General features: G+C 40.2%; 1 protein-coding gene across 2 annotated transcripts in view; it reads right to left on the reverse strand.

Moving 5' to 3' along the window:
• CFAP47 (cilia and flagella associated protein 47) overlaps positions 1-23,597 on the reverse strand; it is a 651,611-nt gene that overhangs the window by 539,042 nt on the left and 88,972 nt on the right. For both annotated transcript variants that reach the window (XM_048863833.2, XM_075132125.1), the window contains 4 exons: positions 20,994-21,088; positions 17,549-17,708; positions 7,794-7,989; positions 5,650-5,859 (listed from right to left, as the gene is read on the reverse strand). In XM_048863833.2, the coding sequence (XP_048719790.2) occupies positions 5,650-5,859; positions 7,794-7,989; positions 17,549-17,708; positions 20,994-21,088 (661 nt within the window). The remainder of the gene's footprint in view (positions 1-5,649; positions 5,860-7,793; positions 7,990-17,548; positions 17,709-20,993; positions 21,089-23,597) is intronic.

Consider the following 23,597-nt stretch of genomic DNA (forward strand, 5'->3'; position numbering starts at 1 on the left):
ATGCAGCCCTGGCAAAGTCCTGAACCAAAGGAGAGGTTGGGACCAAGAGGCAAAGGAGATCTGTACCTGCCTGATACGCTGCTGAGGTGGAAACAATCGGTACTGGCATCTCCCTCATTGGTGCCACACTCAACAGATGCCCAGAGGCTGCAACTAGAGTCAACGGTACAGGATTTTGAACCTCCCTACTCAGTACCAAGGAAGGGTTAGAGGTACCCATGCCATCCTGCGCACCGCTACCAACTCCATGCCAGTTCATGCTTTTCCTCAAGGAAGCATAAGAGTCACCCCAAGACCAAGAGCAGTCTCAATTGAGCCTATGCAATCTCTTCTTCAGCACAGTTGACAGGGAATGGCTCCTCCATTTCTTCAGAGAGGCACCTGCTCTGATATGTGCAGCAGCAGCACTCCCGGAACTCAAAGCACTGTGTGTGGGGTCACCGTGGGGGATTGCTCTGCCACACGAAGGACAACGTTTAAATCCCCGTGAGGGCATCACTGAGAAAACAAACTACTACAACTAACACCAATGGTACTACTAACTATATACAACAAGGGGGAAAAACTAAACTAGTTAGAATCATAGAATCATAGAATATCAGGGTTGGAAGGGACCCCAGAAGGTCATCTAGTCCAACCCGCTGCTCGAAGCAGGACCAATTCCCAGTTAAATCATCCCTGCCAGGGCTTTGTCAAGCCTGACCTTAAAAACCTCTAAGGAAGGAGATTCTACCACCTTCCTAGGTAACGCATTCCAGTGTTTCACCACCCTCTTAGTGAAAAAGTTTTTCCTAATATCCAATCTAAACCTCCCCCACTGCAACTTGAGACCATTACTCCTCGTTCTGTCATCTGCTACCATTGAGAACAGTCTAGAGCCATCCTCTTTGGAACCCCCTTTCAGGTAGTTGAAAGTAGCTATCAAATCCCCCCTCATTCTTCTCTTCTGCAGGCTAAACAATCCCAGCTCCCTCAGCCTCTCCTCATAACTCATGTGTTCCAGACCCCTAATCATTTTTGTTGCCCTTCGCTGGACTCTCTCCAATTTATCCACATCCTTCTTGTAGTGTGGGGCCCAAAACTGGACACAGTACTCCAGATGAGGCCTCACCAATGTTGAATAGAGGGGAACGATCACGTCCCTCGATCTGCTCGCTATGCCCCTACTTATACATCCCAAAATGCCATTGGCCTTCTTGGCAACAAGGGCACACTGCTGACTCATATCCAGCTTCTCGTCCACTGTCACCCCTAGGTCCTTTTCTGCAGAACTGCTGCCTAGCCATTCGGTCCCTAGTCTGTAGCTGTGCATTGGGTTCTTCCGTCCTAAGTGCAGGACCCTGCACTTATCCTTATTGAACCTCATCAGATTTCTTTTGGCCCAATCCTCCAATTTGTCTAGGTCCTTCTGTATCCTATCCCTCCCCTGTAGCGTATCTACCACTCCTCCCAGTTTAGTATCATCCGCAAATTTGCTGAGAGTGCAGTCCACACCATCCTCCAGATCATTTATGAAGATATTGAACAAAACCGGCCCCAGGACCGACCCTTGGGGCACTCCACTTGATACCGGCTGCCAACTAGACATGGAGCCATTGATCACTACCCGTTGAGCCCGACAATCTAGCCAGCTTTCTACCCACCTTATAGTGCATTCATCCAGCCCATACTTCCTTAACTTGCTGACAAGAATACTGTGGGAGACCGTGTCAAAAGCTTTGCTAAAGTCAAGAAACAATACATCCACTGCTTTCCCTTCATCCACAGAACCAGTAATCTCATCATAAAAGGCGATTAGATTAGTCAGGCATGACCTTCCCTTGGTGAATCCATGCTGGCTGTTCCTGATCACTTTCCTCTCATGCAAGTGCTTCAGGATTGATTCTTTGAGGACCTGCTCCATGATTTTTCCAGGGACTAAGGTGAGGCTGACTGGCCTGTAGTTCCCAGGATCCTCCTTCTTCCCTTAGTTGAGAGGTTATGAGATTAAGACCACGCAGAGCTCCGACTCAGCCACAGACAGTACGAAGGAACTGAAGGAAGGCCGGGGTTGTGCCGCCACGTACAGCTAGGAGAGGGGCTATGGCCACGAGGTGCGAGCGTCACCCCCTAGAAGTACTGCTAGGCAAATTTCTCCAGCTCCAGTGCACTGGGTGTGCAAATACCTAAGTGCAATACGCGTCTGCACCTACTCAAAGAAGATTACTTTAATGCCAGCTTTTTATTGAATTTGTTTTTTTAATTAAATTCCTCTTCAAGTGAATGGTGGTATTCCCTCTTTCATTTTAATGGCAGTACAGATAAAAGTTTATTGCGCACTAAAATGGTTTATCCCTCCATAACAAGGTTTGATAAGCTGCTACTGTATCATGTAAAGAGAGTTATTGAAACTAACTACTGCGCCTGCCGAGCGGCTAGTTTTCAAGCCTCAAAATTCTATTGTTTTGTATTACCCTTTCCTACTAATTACTGAAAGGTTTACAAAGAAACCACATCCCAAATCACAGTTTATCTTAGAAGTAAATAAAATGGGTCTACAAAAAAAAAGGGAAGAGACATAGTGGAGTTACACTGATATAGTTCAAGAAACAGAATTTAAAAATTCCAACCACTACCTCTCTAATTACTTAAGTATTCATACAATTCTTGCATAAAAATATTATAAATATTTAGTTTTATATTTAGGGCAACCTAATACCATGTTCTAGCCTCATAAGATTTGAAAAGACAAAATGTTTAACCCTGAAAATTGAGATCACAGTAGAAATAGTGACAGGCAAAGAATTAAGGTAATGCTTATCTGCTTTTTGCACCATTCTAATTCTAAGATATATTCAGTCTTTTGTGCAACATATTATACTGCAATACAAAGTATCAGACACTTCTGGCAGAAGTGATGGCTGTTAGAAAAACCACCTTCCAGAAGCACATTGCTAAAGGCTCAAATGGTAGTCCCATAAATTTAGACGAGATCAGGTTCAAGTCCCAAGGGCAGACAGGTTCTCTTAATTCAGAGTACATTTCCAAGTCTTTAAGTAATCTGATTGTCATGTCACTTGAAAAAACAGACTGTTATCCACGAGGGTGTCAAGCTAGTATTGCTGCCAGGTGAACCTTGATAGAGGAAACTGCTATGCTTTGCTGTTTCAGGTACAGCAAATAGTCGCGCATATGTCGGATGGATGAATGAATGCATAGGAGAAACCCCTGTTTGCCAAGCCCAGACCGAAAACCATTTACATCTTGACAGGTAGGCGGCCCTGGTGGAGGGCTTTCTACTGTTGAGTAAGACCTGGAAAACTTGCTCCAAACAAGCCTCTTTTCTGGGATTTAGCCATTAAGCTTCCGGGCTGTTAAATGAAGGGAACGCAGGTTTGGATGGAGGAGCTGACTATGGTCTTGAGTGATCAAATTCAGATGCAACCGAAGTGAGACGGAGTCACCACTGAGAGGTCCAGTAGAGTAGAGAACCAGTGTTGGTGGGGCCATGCTGGGCTATTATAGGCCAGGCGTGATCCCACTTAGAATCATAGAATCTCAGGGTTGGAAGGGACCCCTGAAGGTCATCTAGTCCAACCCCCTGCTCAAAGCAGGACCAATTCCCAGTTAAATCATCCCTGCCAGGGCTTTGTCAAGCCTGACCTTAAAAACCTCTAAGGAAGGAGATTCTACCACCTCCCTAGGTAACACATTCCAGTGTTTCACCACCCTCTTAGTGAAAAAGTTTTTCCTAATATCCAATCTAAACCTCCCCCACTGCAACTTGAGACCATTACTCCTCATTCTGTCATCTGCTACCATTGAGAACAGTCTAGAGCCATCCTCTTTGGAACCCCCTTTCAGGTAGTTGAAAGCAGCTATTAAATCCCCCTCATTCTTCTCTTCTGCAGGCTAAACAATCCCAGCTCCCTCAGCCTCTCCTCATAACTCATGTGTTCCAGACCCCTAATCATTTTTGTTGCCCTTCGCTGGACTCTTTCCAATTTATCCACATCCTTCTTGTAGTGTGGGGCCCAAAACTGGACACAGTTCTCCAGATGAGGCCTCACCAATGTCGAATAGAGGGGGACGATCACGTCCCTCGATCTGCTCGCTATGCCCCTACTTATACATCCCAAAATGCCATTGGCCTTCTTGGCAACAAGGGCACACTGCTGACTCATATCCAGCTTCTCGTCCACTGTCACCCCTAGGTCCTTTTCCGCAGAACTGCTGCCTAGCCATTCGGTCCCTAGTCTGTAGCTGTGCATTGGATTCTTCCATCCTAAGTGCAGGACCCTGCACTTATCCTTATTGAACCTCATCAGATTTCTTGATCTTGATCTTTAGAAGCACTCTGTGTAGGAGTGGGATTGGGGGAAAAACATAATAAAGCTTCCTGTTCAGGGGAGCAGGAAGGTGTCTGTGATGGAACCTGGATGTAGGGAGTATTTAACAAAAATTGGCAAGTTATACTGCAAGAAATTTAAAACAAAAAGCAATGCTAACATTTGGGGGTGGGGGAGAAGGGCAAGGGGAAGGGAAGAATTATCACATTGGCTTCCTGATCCTGAACCTTAACTGTGATCTGACTGATTTCACATCCTACACTGTAAAGTTAGCATAGGACTACTAGGAACCCTAGTGAACTAGCTTTATGCTAAAGATGTGAATAGAAACTTCAGACAGATTCTGTCTCCTACTTCCTTTTCTGTGTGCATGGAGGAGGGGTGGGAGCAGCATCTAGAAACTCAGCAGGATTGGTGAATGTGGTAGTCCTTTCCTGAAAGCCTCCTAAAGAACTGCAGAGCAGAAAGAAGGATCACCAGCTCTCTCTGATGCCATGAGGAGCCATGGAATGGGAGGAGGGACTTCCTAGCACCAGGACAGAAAGACAGGTCCTGCCCCACACCCAGGAACATTATATAGTAGAGATGGGGTTCAAAAGAAAGATGATTTCATAGAGGTTTAGGTTCAAGACAAACTCAAGCCACCTTAAAATCCAACCAGGATTGGGTTGTTGCCAACTGCTGCAGACCATTAGCCACACAAAACAAGCGCTGCAAGGTTCATGCAGCTCTACAGTCAGAAACATTTCGTTCTTTAAATAGACCTCTAAAGGTTTATTCCATTGTATTGTATGAATTATGCATTAAAATGATGATATACTAGGTTAATAAGGAACTTGCATTCTGGAAGACTGCAAAGCACTTTACAAACCTGAATTGATAGGAGCACCATATTTCATGCTGATACTTCCTCCTATTCAACTGCACTATCATTTAAAATACAACACCAAAAAAATCTAATGGAGATGTTTTTAAAACAACAAAACAATTCGGACCAAAAATAGTAGGATTTGTTTACTCATTAGAACATGTCTCAAAGTGAATATGAGGGAGTAGAACAGAGAAAAACTGAGCAAAGTACAAGATTTTGAAATGATTTAAATCTTAAGGGCAAAGCTGAATAGCATGGTTTGGAACTGGAATCCAGCTCAAAACAGAATGTATGTCTTCAGTTTACTTTCAGATGTGTTGGTTTATATTAGGGATTCCTTGTAATTTTTTTCCAGCTAGTTTATGTCATGAGGTTTGTGTCTTACACACTTCTCCCCAACATGGAGCGTACCCTTCCTTCCCCCAAATGAACTTAATTTAAATGCATTACCTGTTTTTTTCATCATCGATGAAGAATATGTTCCTTAAAAATGACACTGGCCTAGACGACCTGAAGCTGATATGACAAGCAAGTCCTACATTTGTCCCCTCTGGTGAGACTGCAATAACTTGGCCACTTGGAAACTGCACAGAAAGGGGATTAATCCTGTCACCATCTTCAAGTTCAAGCTCTGGAATTTCAACTTGTAGTGCTGACGGCCTGTGTTAAAAATCAATAATAATGATGTTTGTTCCCAAAGGGCAACAGTAACAAACTTGATTCACACATCTATCAAACTGCTTTTCGCAGCGCGATATATGAACCATGATCATAACAGATTTGTTTTTTAAATTATTGGTCAACTGAAACTAAATGAAAAATTATAAGTCCTTTAACATTTAACATGCCATTTTGTCTTTTACAAATGTACTGCAATTAGTTTTCTGTAGTAACCCATTGTAACTCAGCATTCTATGGAAGAACAGTTTTTACAGACCATTGTTATAACTAAGGCCTAAGTATTACTTTTATTTGTTTCCTTAAAAATCACCTATTGTTAAAGCTTTCCACGATATTGATTAAATTGTATTAATGCTTACCAAATTGTTCTACTGTTCAAAACAGCTTTTACTTTATATCTATTTACACAAAATGGAATCTCCTGGATAGAGACATTTTGAAATACTTTCCCTGGTCCCATTTAGGCCCCATCCTGCAATCACATCTATGTGAGTGGATCCGCAGACCCATATGGAGTCCTGCTGGATCCAGTTGTGGTATTATTGACAACAGTCATCCAATAAATTACTATTTCTCAACAGAAATCCTAGGAAATTCACCCCACCTACATCAGCTGTAGGAAAATGGATGCAAGGTGTTCATTCAGGTCTCTGATAGTGCAATACTTAGTCTTATAAATGTGCCGCTAACTGCACTAGAAAATGAAATTTACCATTTAACTACAGAAAAAAATGTATTACAGGCAGAGGAAGTACAAGCTTCCTAACACTTCTCATACCGGTGCGCCTCAACTCTTGCCTGCAGAGCCTACTACTAGGGAAGGGAGCAATTCAAGTTGTGCCTAACATGCTAACAATGTCACCAACTCGTATTAGTTTTTGATATGTTAGCATCTATCCACTGGAAACTATGGTGAGACATACAATCATTTAACACAGGTAACAAAAACCTATCAGATGGTAACTTTAACCACGATTGCTTTGAGCTGTATTTGAACTAGTGCCTAAAATTTAAAAGCTCTGGATCATAGAATCATAGAATATCAGCATTGGAAGGGACCTCAGGAGGTCATCTAGTCCAACCCCCAGGATACCATTACCAAGCCCTATTATTCAAAAATACTAAGCTGTACAACGCTATATGGTACAAAACCCATGATAAAGGACTCAGGGGGGTGTCTGTTAACCAAATATTGCACCAACTCTGGACTAATACATTTTGCTATAAAGTATAGAGATTAAAGGAAAGATTTTGTTTGTTTTCAAATCTTCAATTTAACAGAGTGATATTTGGAGATCTAAAAAAAATGAATAAAAAGGCACAATTATTAATAAATCTAACTTATAGACACTTTTAGATTAATGAATTATCAAGTTTGTTTTGTTGAAATATAATACAGCTATGCATACATATTTAAATCATAGTACATCCAGTGTAACTCAACGATGTGTATAACAAAATCATAACCCTTTATGAGGATTTCTAATTAATTTGCCAGAGAAAAACAACAGCGACAATGTTTTCATCTAATCATGACACCAAAAAAAATAACAAGCTTATGATCTGAATCTCAGGCTGAAGTCACTGAGAAGCTCTCATAGCTGCTGCTTTTTTCGTAGTTCTGCTGTGCTTTTCAAAACAGTACAAAGAAAGTGTGACAATCTGACCTGCAATGAGGATGCACACATTTCTGGAGCAAAGAGCTAGTAGAGAAATGATACATCATGAGGATAAAATGCTGTTAACTATCACTATTTCCTGCTAAGTATGGCATTTTCCTCCATTGAGCAGACAGTGATATGAACACCAACCCACCCAGCAATTATCAAGTACTTCCTGCCGCGGAAAACAGAGGAAGCATGATAATTATGGTGTTTATGGAAAATTAATCTGGAATTTAAGTGAAGATTTACCTTGAGTAGTCTTTTGGAATAATATTGACATACGTCTCAGTTTTCATATCCAGAGGAACAGGCATCAATATCAAAAATGGGGGATCAAAGTTTATCTTAGGTGACTTGACAGTACCAGACAGAGTTAATAGTTTGCACTGAGATGGCTTATCATTCAGAAACACTGGCACTTCAGCTCCATATGTCCCAGGATAAGCTAATGAAAAATGGAACAATCAAACAAATATACGAACATAATTAAAATAAATCATTTGAAGTAACAAACCTGATAAGAACTTTCTAATCAAGCATATTGCTTTTGTTTTCAAAATACAGTCTAACATGAAAACAAGCTGCTGTACTACATATACTGTCTACTAGATAAGTTAGGAAGAAAAAAATAGTTACAAGTGACTTGTCCTAGAAACTTGGAACCCATTTTTAATATTGTTTATTAGCAGGAAACTTTTTGAAATTCTGGCATTTCTTCAAAATTATTGAAAAATGAAATACTTGTTGCAGTTGATGAAACACCACAAAATGTGAAACCAAGCATCTCTACCTGTACTGTCATGCAGTCAAAGTCCTATGTGACCTCTACATCAACATAATAATGGGCTCCAATATCTTAAAATATAAATTCAACCTACCAGATTCCAAAGCCCTGTACTGTTTCCAACATAAAAATGCCTCTCACATCTCATCTTCAAATACACAAAAAAAACTTCGAGGGTGAAATTCCAAACCCAACAGAAATAAATGCCAAAACTAACATTAACGTCAATGAGGCCAGGATTTCATCCTATATATCTATTACATCCAAAATAATTAAATTTAAAAACCCCATTAAGTTCACAAAGTCAAACACTCATTTAGGAAATGTTAGATTTATGGTTGCCTTAACTTGGCCTCATTACCTGATCAGATACAAATTTTCCACGACCCCTGCGTCAATCAGTGCACAGGTTGGACAGCGCTCACTGAATAAACACTATTCAGTGTTTTTCTTTATCTTAATTACCCAGTGTGTGTCCCCATGCATTATTCACGTCATCCAAACCTTGTACTCAACACAGTTATTAATTTCCTCATAGCCTTTTCTATGATGCTCTCATTATAGTATCTTAGTTCTTTAATTAATTTATTTTACAACACCCCAGAGAGGTAAGGAAAATGAAGACCAAAATTGTCAAGTCTCCATTAATTTTGGGTGACAATTTGAGAAGCTTAGGGTTTAATTTTTCAGAGCACTCAGCATTATATAGCACTTTATATGTTCCAAGCACAGCTTCCGTTGCCTTCAGCTACAGCTATGAGTGCTCAGTATTAGAGCTGGGTGAAATTTTGTTGGCAAATACTAAATTTACCAAAATATGCATTTTTCAGGGCACCAAAACTATTTGCAAATTCAAGTCTAATTTGGCAACTAGTTTTGACCAAACAAAATGAAAACAAGATTTTTGAAAACGTGGATTTGATCAACATTGAAAACAATTTGACCTGAACAAAATTTTTCCATTTTTGTTTGTTTTTTTGTTTGTTTCATCAAGAAGAACTTGGGGGCGGGGGAAAATCAGTTTCTGTTTGAAACTAAGCAATTTGGAAGGGGATTTTTCCATCTGGCTTCCAACCCAATAAATCAATTATTTACTCAATCCTACTCAGCACTTCTGCAAATCAGACCCCAGGTGACTCCAGTTGGGTACCCCGAAAACGAGGAACACATAATGGCCAGCTGTGAAACTTATGGCTTATATGACATGCTCAGCGACATATAGCAACTCTGTGGCAAAGGCAGTGATAGAAGACAGTTCTCTAGGGCAGCATTCAACTGCCTTTTCACTGCACAGCCCTGATTCATTCCCAGAGCAGCTCTATCCTGTGTACTAAATGAGGCAGGAGTCCTGTGGGAAAAAATAGCAATAGTTTGCCAAGTGCACTTGATTTCCATTCTGTTTAAAGATACCTTAATTACATGATCACATACTAACAATAACTTAAACTTTCCTGTCCAGCATTGTCCTCTCAATCATTCAAACCAACATTTTAGAGTTTGCACAGATTTTGTATTCTCACAATTTTTCCTCCTTTAAATAGGACATTGCTTTCTCAAAAACTGAACAAAACTGGCCACGCCCATTGACCCTCATCCGGGCACAATCATCTCATCCAGATTCTGCTTCTTTCTTAAAAGCACAACTGACCAGGATTCCAAAAAATGCTACCACTGCACAACAGCACTAACCCACGCAAACTGGATGAGGGGAGGGATAAGACAATCATACTAAGCCAGAATGCCAGTCTGATTCCAGACAATTCTTCAAATCAGTTAGCCAGAGAAAACTACATATCTAACATACTATGGGAAATAGCTGTTTTGTTAACTATACCTCTAGTGACCACAGCCAAAGCTTGTGCTACACTACCACCTAATACTCCACTAGCATTTGCTATACGATAGTCAAGTTGCCAGCTAATGTGGGAGCTTTCCTTGGGGATGTTTCATAGTGTTTACAAATTTGTCCACTTAATTTTGGCCAGAGCTGTTGGAATCCATGGAACTAACTAATTCCTCCTCTTTTTAATTCTGGACATATTTGGGGGATGTGGGGGGGGAGAGTAATTATCCTAATTTATAAGAAAAGACCCAAGAGGCAGCACCACAGAAACACTGAAATTTTAAAGAGAAAGAGTTTCCTTTCTGATCCTGCAGAACCAAAAACAGGAAACAAACTATCCAAGAAAAATACTCCAAATGCATACTACCACTGCAAACAAAGATAAATCCTTTTGTTAAGATGTAGTCACACACTTATTTCAGGCATCGGTTTCAGGAAAAGCCCATTTATAAAGTTCCCTCCTTAAGCAGGTGTCTGAGTTTCTGACGGTTCTCCATGTGGGCATCATGGTGTCAAACTTAAGGTTGTTTGGGAGAATTTAGCTGCCTACTGGCATTGATCTCCTTACTTTCCTGAAGAGGATGTTTACCTAAACCAGAGCCTTATTCCTTAAATAGTTCCATTGATTTTTATATGCCTACTTAACACAAGGATGGGAAAAAAGTGACCCCAAGTGGCTTTCCCTCATCTACATTTCTGAGATCAAACCGTTGTGGTTTCTTGCCAGCCATTCTATCCCAGCCACCGCTTGTGGGGCCATGCATACTTTGGAAAGCACGCAAACTAGTGTTTTTACATAAACCACACAAACAGATGTATTATGAACCCAAGGTGGATATTATATACACTTAACAAAACATGTTTATATAATAGGAGTTATTTTTAAATATATCTGTGTTTACACATACACCTGGGTGTTTTGTATTCTTAGGCTTACCCGATGAAGTATTTTCTCCAATCCTACTCACAACCCCCTGAAAACTTAAAGCAAGGCACTTTTAAATGAACATTTCAGGAGAGGTTTAAAAAAAAAAGCACTAGTACATTCTTTGAAAAGTGAACAACAAATCTGGAAAATTCATTTCAATGCAGCAGTTGGTCTTAATTGCCCCAAACTTCCCATAAACTCGAAAATGTGAAGTATGTGAAGTTTCAGTTGCACTGAATCTTATGTAGTTTAAATTAAAAGATAAATTCAGTCTCACAAGAAGTCAGCTTTAACTATAACAAGGCACAATCAGTGCCCATTGATAGTATTTATAACACTACCTTAACTGCAATAGAACATCATATGCTGGGATTTTCAAAGGGGCCTAAGGAACTTCAGATCACAAATCCCATTGAAATTAACTCCCTTGTGCCACTTTGAAAATGCCAGCCAAAGTCTAATGGCTTTAAATAAAACATCTGTCTACACTGAACCAGCTTTAACTGCACTGTAAGTGTCTTTTTAACTGCCTGGCTGAAAAAGTGTCCTTTGGATTTGATAAAGACATACCTTCAACAGAAACAAAAATTTTCATAGAACTATTAGGAACAAAAAGACGACTTCAACTTCTCAAAGTAACAACTCCAACAAGAAAAAAATGAGTCCCAGAGGCATAGAGTTAAACACAGCTCCACTTGTTTTTGCTGAAGTCGTATCAACCTCAAGCCCAGCAGGCAGCTTTCCAGTTACAAAGGCTCTGCTAGTACAGTCAGAAGCACTTCAGTGCAAGCCGCTGCTTTCCGCAAAGCAGCTACAGACTTGAGGATGAAAGTCTGTAGGGTTTCAGTACCAAAATAAAAAGCAAAGTTATGATTTAAACAGAGTGCAAACGATAACACTGTTAAGCAAGTTGTCACAGTCCAGTCACTCCCTCACCAACAACAGCAGTAGGTTGCAGTACAGACCATCCCTGAACCTATTTATAGCCGGGAAATACAAAGTCTTCGCTTTGCTGGGTCCCCATCAAAAGCCTTTCCATTTCTGGGAAGGTTTTAGCAGAATACCACAATTTTTTATCAGCTTGAGTACATGCTTCCCTCCTCTCCCAGTTATTCCTTTCTGCTTCTTCCTTTTATATCTGTTAGCTGGGCCATGTTTTTTTCCCCCCACAAGATCCAGCTGTGTCCACTCATGCAGATACTTAACCTCTAGCTATCTGGTTCTTAAACATTGCAAATCCAAGAGGTGAAGTAGGAATTTTGACCTTGGCTCTAGCTGGATTTCCCCAGTCTAACTACCCAGAGCGTCCAAATACCCAGATGGGTGGTTAAGTATTATACCACCTACAAAGAAAAAAATAAAGTTCTATTAATGTTGCAACAGTTTCTAAGGTGAAGTTATGCAGAAATACCTGCATTTGATGTGTTTGGGGGCCTCACAAAGCACCTCAAGTGTGTGCATACAACAGTGCAACTGTAGCGGGCCATCTTTCAGATTTTATGGGTCCACAGTAAGACTTGACTTGGGCGAGGGGGGAATACTCAAAAACCTGTATCATGTTATAATGTTGGGACAGAATATTTCAATGCCTGCATCTTCAATACCATATCATTGCATCAATTTATAGTACTTTAACATCACATAAAAATGCAAAAACTTCACATATATTATCATGGCACAGGATCAAACAGTTGAAAGAAAATTTCAGGATGTGTGGCAAACCTGCCTAAATTATTATTCCTATCTTCTATTTTTAGCCCCCAAAGAATGGTGGGAAGAAAGCAAGACCACTTTAAGCCATAACTATCAATGCAAAATAGGCCATATTAGAAGCTTTTTACTCCCAATCCCCTCTCTTCTTACACAATCAAATCACCATGTCTTCTGAATCTCTGCTGACCTAAAGCCAGGCTATCCCAATGCCCTACAACTCTTCCCTTCTACTTTAAACCAGCCTATCAACCTCCTTCATTTCTACAATAGGCAGCCAACCTTTCCTCTATCCACACTTTTACCCTATTCAAAGCACAGCCATACAGGTCATTCACCTTCTCCCACAATATACCATCAGACTTTTCCTCCCAAACCAACACCTCCAGCCTATCAGGCATGGACTTCCAATAATCCATTCCATAGTATAGCCAAAATTTTCAATCTTTGAGCCTAAAAATTAGGCTCCTACTATGTGCTTTTCAAAAGGGACGTGTGCCCCCAGGTAATTTAGGCCCATTTGAAAATTGCACTCCTAAATCTGTATTTAGGACCCGAAGTAGATGTGGCCTCGTTTTCAAAGCAGCTGAGCTAATCTGCACCAGAGGACCAGCCCAGCACGAAGCACTCTCCTGGCTAGCACTGAGCACTGCACAGCTGCAGCAAATGACTAGATGTTTAAGTGAAGGACATGTGCCTTAGCTAGAGCAGGTTTTTGTTTTAGGGGCAGGGGGTTGTTTTTTGTTATCGACATTCCATTTCTATTTTAAATAGAAACGAAGTAATTGAACAATTATATTCCATCACAATACTCAGAAAACATGAAGGTTTCACGAATCAGCAATCAAAATCTGAAAATGACAAACATTGCATAACAATATTCTGCAATAATGAGATCAGTTATGTGCAACCTTAATTCTGCCTTTTGTGTGTATATATTACAATACAATATTTAGTTACATGATTACATAGTATTTGTTTTTTTCATTTCTATTATTATTTGTTATTTATATTACCTTAGCATCTAGGAGTCCTAGTCATGGATCAGGACCCCTATGCTAGGTGCTGTACACACTGAATGAAAAGATGGTCATATACTGTGTATTCTAATGGAGGGAGAATTAAAGTTTCATGTGCAACACTAAAAGTAGTTTCATCATGTCTGAGCGCTTAGCTTTGCAACTTTAAATGTTTTATGAATGTAGATTTTTGATGAAATGTTGTATAATTGCAGCATATGGATCTTGAACAGAAATGAATGTCAACAGAAAAAGAATATGCTCCATTAAATACACAGATTCCTGAGGCAAGGAGGGGAGGTATCAAGTTGTTTTATCTCAAGGCTATGCCCTAGAAAAAGAAAAATCAATACTAAACCAATCCTTTTCCCCATAAAAACTGTTATAGAGTACAAGTATTCAACTTCCTGCTGTAGCAGAAAAAAGGAACTAGAAGTTAGAGGCTGTGACATCCATCTGCACCCTTCAGTCATATAATCAGCGAACCTCTCTAGTGTTCTTAACTCTTTTAAAAGTTGCTAATCCAACTGTGAATTTTATGACTCAGTAATGAAAACCAAGACATGGATCTATTAAAACTTACTTTTCTTTAAAGAATTACAATTATTATACAGGATGACATGATACAGTAACATATTCTATCCCTTTCATGCATTAGTTAATGCATTATAGATTATACAGTAATATAGGATCATTTCAGGTAAATGTATATTCAGTTCTTAAGCATCTCTGTTGAACTTAGCCACTTCCATCACAATAAGGAAACCTGTTACATTACCACACCTTGTGTGAGCCATTTATCTGTTAGCTTTAAGTTAAATTTAGTGCCATAAAAATACTTTAGCACCACATCCTGTCACAGGCAGAAACTCTTCATTTTGTATTACCTTGAGATCTACTAATGAAAAGTGCTCTACGAGCTAGGTATTATTACTACTGCTACAAACACAGTGGTGTGTTGAAACAAACCAGTGCAATGTATACTTTAACAATAAATACTAGGGTTTGTTAATCAAGTTTGTCCACTCAAACATGCTGCAATTCTACAGAATAAACCTCTGTAGGTAAAAGGCAAAGCATGCTCCTTAATAGGCTATTAAGTTAAAGTCTTCCATGTGGGTTTTGCTGTATTTATTATTCTGTTTTAAGAAAGATTAAATATTGTTTCACAAAATGCACAATACACAGGCAGACTACAAACAGTGGAATAATATTTAAAATATGGAATTATGAAGTCAATTGATTTTTAGAATGCTCTTATTGCTCATGTAAACATAAGACTTGCACATAGTAAAATGTAAACAACTTTAAATAAAAAAAAGTGTTGATCGATAATCCTTGCTGACTATGCATGAATATATACAGATACAGTATATTTTACACACACACACACACACACACACACACACACACACTTACTTTACTCACTAACTCACAATATTGTTTTGTATTTGTATTTTATTAGTTGGTTTAGTAGTCTTCATAACAATACTATTTTATACAAGTGGCTTTTTCATTGCATAGATCATATATTAATGGAGAGATTAATCGTGTGAATGACCACTCCTTGCATTCACAGTCATGATACCCTTGAAGCTTCTACAACAATTGCTTATGTGATCTAAATGCTTTCCTAATATTACATAACAGTCCTGAATGAAATGTGGCACCTGGAAACCAACAGGAGAGAAAGAAATGTATGTCCACCCACCCCACTGCAGTCCACCAATCATTCAAAGGTCACAGCTTGGGAAGAACGGCCTTATAAATATCATTAAAAATATTCTTCTCTTCAATTTATTTTGGCTTATCTTAGCAAGAATAATACTGCCTTGATCATCCCTAAAATCAAACCTTGCTGATCTAATCACATGCCAGTTCAGTCATTCAAATTCTCTTCCTCTGTTAATCTATTTTCCCCGCTCAGTCTAGAAATACAAGACCGTGGAATAAGACCATAAAATAACATTTTTCTCAGAATAAAAAACAAATGAAAAATTTTAATGTTTCGTATTGTAATCTTGGGCTGATTATTTTATCATCATCATTCATTAGTGTAGACATAGATAATCTCTCAATGTGTGTGTATTAAAACTGCCTCTCTAGGAAGCAAAGATACAGCCCTCTATTTTGTGATTTTTCTGTTATTTGAATGACAACAGGGAACAGGGTACATAACGTAAAGTAGATGGCTCAGAAAGGAGAAAATCTGTAAAATAAATACAGTTACAGGGCACCACTTCCCGCAGCTCCCATTGGCCGGGAACGGCAAACCGCGGCTACTGGGAGCTGCGAGCGGCCGTACCTGCGGACGCTCAGGTAAACAAAGCGTCTTGCGGCCCATCAGGGGCTTACCCTGAACAAGCCATGAACCAAGTTTGGGAACCCCTGACTTAATACAATATGATCCCCAAAAGTATTACATGTGATTGCAATTTCTGTCACAGTGATTACTTCCTGTTCTAGAGTTTCCAGGTGACTATAAACTTCAGAGTCTCCTCCTGAATTTTGGTAGGGATATGTTTTACCTTTTATACACAAAATCTACTTTACTAAATCAATTAGGACTGTTCACAAATATATGAATGTCCCAACTTTAAGTCTTCTGAAGAGAGAAACTGCATTTTATTTCTATATTCTGGCTAGTTAGAAAAGAAAAAAACAAATTCCCCTTAGTCCACATAGAGAGTTTTAAGTTTTTACTCCACTTAAAATAAGCTCTCATTAAAGATGCAGGACTGATAACACAGAAGAGTGTAGGAATTATTTTACCCACAGAACAAGTGCAATACAGGCAGCAACTGTGCAAGTGTCTTCTACATCCACCTAATGAGCCTCATTCACAACCTGGAAGGACTGCCTCTGCTCCTGGATGGGTAGTTTTCATGTCCATTCAGCCCTCGGCCTCTCTAATCCACACTACCAACAAGATTTCCAATTTGCACCAATAGTGGAGGTTATTGTGATGTGGACATCTGTTCATTGGGAACTGGACAGAGACCAGAAACTTATTTCACATAACCCAAAGATATGTGGATAGCAGAAGTTTCTAATGACCGAGGATTAAGGATACTGAATGCCTTACAGAAAAGCTCGTTGGCTTCTCTGAGAAATATATGATTTCCAGGGTCACTTGCCTAGAAATGTTTCAAGTGTTAATGGAAAGGAGCAGCTACATATTTTGCTCGGCCAATGTTCAGACAGTGCCCTAGAGTGAGATGAATGCCTGAAACCAGAGTCCCTCAAATTCACAGAGGAACCCATTAATTTGAATCTTTTCATATCCCCTTAAGCTTTCTCCAAGAAAAGGTCTCAGGTATCCTATCCTATACAGACAGAAGAAACGCTTCAAACAATTCCCCTTTCCTGAGCTGTCCAGACTGCAGCACTCTTCATTCTTTGAGCTTCAACAGGGTTGTTTTTTTTTCCATTGGCACAATCACAGATCCTGTCGCACTCAGTAGTTTAAAGATAGGAAATGCCACTTTTATCTTCTTGGCTTCAACCTATGTAACTTAGGAGTTCAAAAAAGGGCTGTTTATAGTTTTATTTCAGTTTTTACCAAAGTTGGCTATCTGAACACATTAGCTCCTCAAATGTATTTCAGCAAAGAAAATGTGCTGATTCACAGTGAAAGGGGATTTAAATACACCTCTGGAAATGGAGTCTTGAACAAACAAACATTTATATAAAAGTTGACAAATTCAGAAAAATACTTACATGGGCAGAAGCCTACGGTGATACTAGTTTTTTGTCCTGGATCAAGAACTCCAGCACACAGACTAAATTTAAAAATGCCATCTTCTATGACTTTTCCTGCACCATCAAGATCTAATTGCCATGTCACCTGTTGCCTTGAGGTATTCTTCAGGTCAAACTTCTGTAAATAGTGGTAGGTAAACAAGGATGTAAGATGACAGAACACAATAAGCATTATGTTATTTTTCACATCACTAAATATTAAGCGTTTCCTGTTGAAAACAAGTTACTGTTGTATGCTGTACTTTTTATCTACAAAGAACAATTGACACAAAGTTCAACAGAGCGCTCTAGAGAGCAATAGAGTATGCAGTTTATATCTGTAAGGTAAGAAAATAGGCATGCCTTACGGTTCACAGATAGCACACTTACCAGCCACTCACCATTCACAAAGAACAATGTTTCCTACCCAGGAAGGAAAACCATTTTCTCAAATATGACACTGATTTCTTCAATGTAATAAGAATAACCGGGAGTAATAGCAAGTTGGCTATCAATCTTGGGCTAGTGTGCTGATAAGTAGATTAACTGCATTTATGATGGCAGTGGTGGCAAGGCAAATGCAAATGGGAGAACTTCTACTGGTACCGGTGAAATGTTGCAAGAACTGAATACACTATCAGAGAGATCTGACATTGCAGTTCTCAAAGATACTACATATATTGACTCTTCTGTTGAAAAACTTGTTGAGATTGCAAAAGTTTAGAGCCAGTTTTAAAAACGCAACAACTTCTTTTGCTGGAATGACAAAATAGCAAGAATAAAAAACTTTGCCCTGGTAAAGTGAATCATTCATCTGCTATACTGTCCCCAGGTGCAGGGTTGTGACTTCACCCCTCAAAAATTTCTCATGAGAATATATGGAAAGAGCTGGGGTATAAGGCACGCCATTGAACTGAAAATTGTAGCTCTTTTATATACATTTCAGCACACACCCAGGTCCCTAGCCAAAACCTTATTGGAAGAAACTGGGATAAGTTATCTCCAGAAGGAGATGGATGCAAAAAGGCAATAGTGTTGAAACATACTGGCATCTGGCTGCCCACTGAGATCCCAACATCATTGCATGAGAGTATAGAGTAGCCTCTGTGATAAAGGAACAGAAGATAAGCCCTCTCCCTTAGCCGACTCTCTTTAAAATGAAAGGCACTTGGAAACTACCTTTGCTTCCTGAGATTGGATATCTAATTTAGTCACCTGAGTGCTGCTGGTACTACCTATACCTGAAGGAGCATGTCTACCCTAAAGACAGACTAAAACCCTGAAAAGACTGTGCCAAAAAATTAGTCTCTGAGTCTGCTCAAATGATCACTGGTTTTAACAGTGGAAAGGCTGCATTCGAAACTCTCAAAAAGGAAATTCCAGCACTTTTGTCTGAAGTCCTGAGCCAGTAATATCTCTGAATGGTCACAGCAGACCGCAGAGAATGAGACAAAACTTCAGATGCATTATAGGTAGCTCATAATGCATGTCTGGCTAAGTCTTAACCCTCATGAATGTTCGTCCTCTTAGCCTGCCTGTCAGGGTACCTCTACACTGCAGCTGGGAGCATGCTTCCAGCTCGGGTAGACAGACGCATGCTTCCTCCACCTAAGCCATCCGAGTATAAACCTGCTCAGACCCACTGGGTATGATTTGGGTGGCTAGCCCACGAACTGCCCAATCTACCTCCAGCTATGATGCTATTTTTAGTGTGCTTGCTCGAGCAGAGCTAGTGCTCAACTGTCTACACAAGCTCGGAAGCACACTGCCAGCTGCAGGATAAATGTGACCTTGCAGGCAAGCTATAAGAACTAACATTCATGAGGGTCAAGATTTAGCCAGACATGCATTATAAGCTGCATAAGCCTACTCCATATATTAAAACTATCCCACACTATTATCTCCTGGAAGGCCGTGCTGTCACCAGTAGGAGATAGAGGCGATCAAGGAGACAGCTGGTGAAAAGGACAGAGCTCCTCTAACTTATTCATTCAAGAAATATCACCCTTCACATAGATGACAGGTTTCAGAGTAGCAGACGTGTTAGTGAGCTGTAGCTCATGAGAGCTTATGCTCTAATACATTTGTTAGTCTCTAAGGTGCCACAAATACTCCTTTCCTTCACATAGAGAAGTTCATGGTCTTCTAGCGGATCTCCTGACTTCCCAAGTATCTTAAATAGATCATTAAAGAGAATGTAGCTCATCTCTTTCATGATTCCAGAAGGACACTTTCAAGAGGCTTCTTGAGGAAACTTTAACTTAGGCTATATAGTATATATCCTCCAATACCTATGCAGATTAAAGTGACTATATGGGCTCTGATCTAGCATCCTTGTTTCCTCCCCCCCCCCCCCCCCATGGCAGGGAAAATTTAAAGGTGAAGAATTGATCTTGAACAAGTAGAAAAGATTATCTCTTCTCCTATACATTTTAAGCACTGGTGTGAAAGTCATGTCAGACATTTTATTATGGAATGAAGGACAACTTTTAAACTATGAATGCGTCTCTGGATCCAAAAATAACAGGGTCCTAACAATACTATTACAAAAAACTAACAAATTGTTACATAAAAACAAGAACTAAAATAACTATTGATTTAACTAAAAAATGTCAAGGAAAATAGTAACTATGCAATGAAGGATAAGGGAAATAATTCCAACACCACTGTCACCAGCAGAAAGAGAGGAACTGAAGAAAATAAAGGGGGAAAGGTTAACCTTTCTAAACCACTGTTGGTACTTTGGATCTGTAGCTTCAGAGATTCCAAGGTCAGAAGGGGCCGTTGTGATCATCTAGTCTGATCTCCCGTGTATCACAAGCCATAGAACTTCCATAAAATAATCAATGTGAGCATGCTACCCAAATGCTAAGCTGTGCTAGCATACTCCTACAATCATGAAGCACAACATATGATTGCCAGATGGGGGATCTGCAAAGGCTTTTTCAAGAAGAAAAACTCATGCTTGTAAAATTAAGAGTATGTCATGAATTAACAACTGTATGCATAAAATATACTGCACAAAATCTGCAAGTACAAGCTCAGACATGATAACACTACGCACCATCACTGGACATCTTTGGAAGTCACCTACTGCTCATGCATTGTGGTAGACAGTGTCCCATGGTGTGCAAAATTTAGTTCATGAATCAGAGGGTAAAATCAAGTATAACCCAGAAACTGAGCAAAAGTCATAATTTTTAGAGACCAAATGAAACTCACAGTAGTACAGAACAATGATAAAAACACTTTGGAATCCATCAGCACACACACTAGAAAAAATGTTATGTAGTTGTTTAAATAACATTGTGTGTTCTTACACACACACACACACACACACACACACACACACCCCTACCTTTTACAGTCACAGTAAAGTAAAAGATTAGGCTGAGAATAGTCAAAAACATGTGTGTTTATTTACCTGAGTGCTCAGACTTTCATCAGCAATATCTAAATGTATGCTTCTTGACTGAAATACCAGCTCTGAAGTGGAGAACTCAAGTGGTGGCTGCAGTACTGTAGGAGAAAATCGAAAAATTTAGAGAGCATCTTAAAATATTTCTGAAACTTTTCATTAAAACTTTATTTCCACTTTACACATTCTTAACACCTGAAGAAGGGCCCTGTGTAAGCTCAAAAGCTTGTCTCTTTCACCAACAGAAGCTGGTCCAATAAAAGATATTACCTCACCCACCTTGTCTCTCTCTCCAATATCCTGGGACCGACACAGCTATAAATAACGTTCTTAAACTGACAGATTCTCCCTTTCATTTAAAACCTGTCCTCCCTTTCAGTGTCTACAAATTGCAACCACAAATAATATAATGTAAATGTCTACTTGATTATGACTTCCCCCCATAGAGGGATACAAATTTATGTGACATTAATTTTGCACCCATCAACATGTCAGTTGACAAAAGGGAAGTCAAGTTTAGGTCAGGCTAAAAATCAGACTCATGTCTTTACTTTATAACACTAATGCTATAAAAAGAGAGAACAATACTCTCTTCCTATTTCAGATTAACACAAAAGGGAGTCAGACTTGGTCCTGTGTGGACAAGGAGAAGTACTTTAGAAGTCCAATCAATGACTAAAAAAATTTTTGTAAATAGTGAACTGGCATTTCTTTGAGCCCCATCTATTATTTTTAAATCACTAAATATTAATTTTCTGTAATGATGGAGAATTCAAGTAGTATTTGCTTCATTGTTTGGCTACTAAAAGTTTGATACACCTATTATTAGCTTCTTTATTTTTTTAGTAGTTCTTACTTTATGCAGATTTTGCTATTCACCAAGGAAGATGTATATATTTATCACTATGGCATTACTTTTCATTTAATACAGTAATTTCTCTTCTCCAATGTCACAGTAAAGAAAGCAAAAGATGTATGATTTACGACAAAGCATTAACTGCGGGAGCTGGGTGCATGAGGGACAGTCCCTGGCTGGGGGAATGGGTGCATGTGTGGCTCAGTGCAGGGGGGACAGTCCCTGGCTGGTGGGCTGGATGCATGGGGGGGCTCAGTGTATGAGGGACAGTCCCTGGCTGGGGGGGGCACCCCCACCAGGCAGGGCTCCCCATCTCTGCAGGCAGGCTCCACAGCCAGGCTCTCTGGGTGCTCAGCCCAGCCACAACCCCATGGAGCAGCGTGGAAGTGAGGGTGACAATACACAATGCCATGCCACCCTTAAAATAAAAATTAATTAATTTTTGACAGGTAATCATGTCAATTTAAAATGCTCCATGGCAGACATTTGCCAGTGTTCAAATGAAAGGTACTACATTGATTTGAATCATATCACTGTCGTGTAAACAAACACAAAACCTTTTAAAAAAAAAAAAAGACGCATAGGTACTATACATACATTGTTCGGATGCGGCCCACATAAACAGAGAGAGCTGTGTATGTGGCCCACAGTGGTAAACAGGTGGGAGAACTACTGGTCCAGAGGGTGGCTAGTACATAACATGGTGTGACAAGGTAAAGTAGCTGCCCTGAAAGGGTTAAGGGATCACTGACTATCCCTGCTGGGCCCACAAGGATCACAGAGAAAGGGTACAGTATTGCCAAATCCAAGCATTGAGAAGTCAACTCTTAAACCTCAAAAATAAGATTTTTTTTTAAGACATAATAAATACTGGGTTCTTTTTATTTGTCTTCTGGTTTCTGAGCCTTTAGGGTGCACTCACTTCACTTTTCTTTCAAGATTTTCTCCACACTTATGAGAGCTAGAACTTGCTAAAAGGAACCCCAAAAAACAGAAATCACTGAGTGCGTCCTCTCTTTCCTCACGGGTAGTTGAGGCACGGAAAAGCCTCTGGGGATTGTGACCACTATTTTTCAGTTGAGTCATTTTATTTTGTGTTGATTATGTCTTTTGATATAAACAACTAACTGTACACTGAAGAAAGGGCCTTAAAGTCCTTGGCTGTGCAGTTTGCTTTCCTTCCCGATGAAACAGCTCACCAGCCTACATATGATTTCTGGTAACAAAACATCCACAGGACACTGAAACTGTGCTTGCTACCCTCAAGTTCAGAAAACTGCATGACTGCAGATTAGGGCTGCCAACTTTCTAATCGCACAAAACCGAACACCTTTGCCCCACCCTCTGCCCTGCCCCTTCCCTGAGGCCCCACCCCCACTCACTCCACCCCCCTTCCTCAGTCGCTTGCTCTCCCCCACTCTCACTCACTTTCAGTGGTCTGGGGGTTGAGGTGCAGGAGTGGGTGAAGGCTCCGGCTGGGTGGGCAGGCTTTGGGGTGGGGCCAGAAATGAGGGGTTCACAGTCCAGAAGGGGGATCTGGGTGAGGCAGGGGGTTGAGGTGTGGGAGGGCGTGCGGGTTCCAGGAGGGAGTTTGGCTGTGGGAAGGGGTTGGGGTGAGGGCTCCAGAAGGGAGTTTGGATGCGGGGGTGGGGGGCGTGCAGGAGGGGGTGCTGGCTCCAGGAAGGAGTTTGGATGAAGGAGGGGGCTCAGGGCTGCGACAGGGGTTGGGGTGAAGGAGAGGGTGCAGGCTCTGG

Source organism: Caretta caretta, chromosome 1, assembly GCF_965140235.1.
Source record: "Caretta caretta isolate rCarCar2 chromosome 1, rCarCar1.hap1, whole genome shotgun sequence".
Classification (NCBI taxonomy): Eukaryota; Metazoa; Chordata; order Testudines; family Cheloniidae; genus Caretta; species Caretta caretta.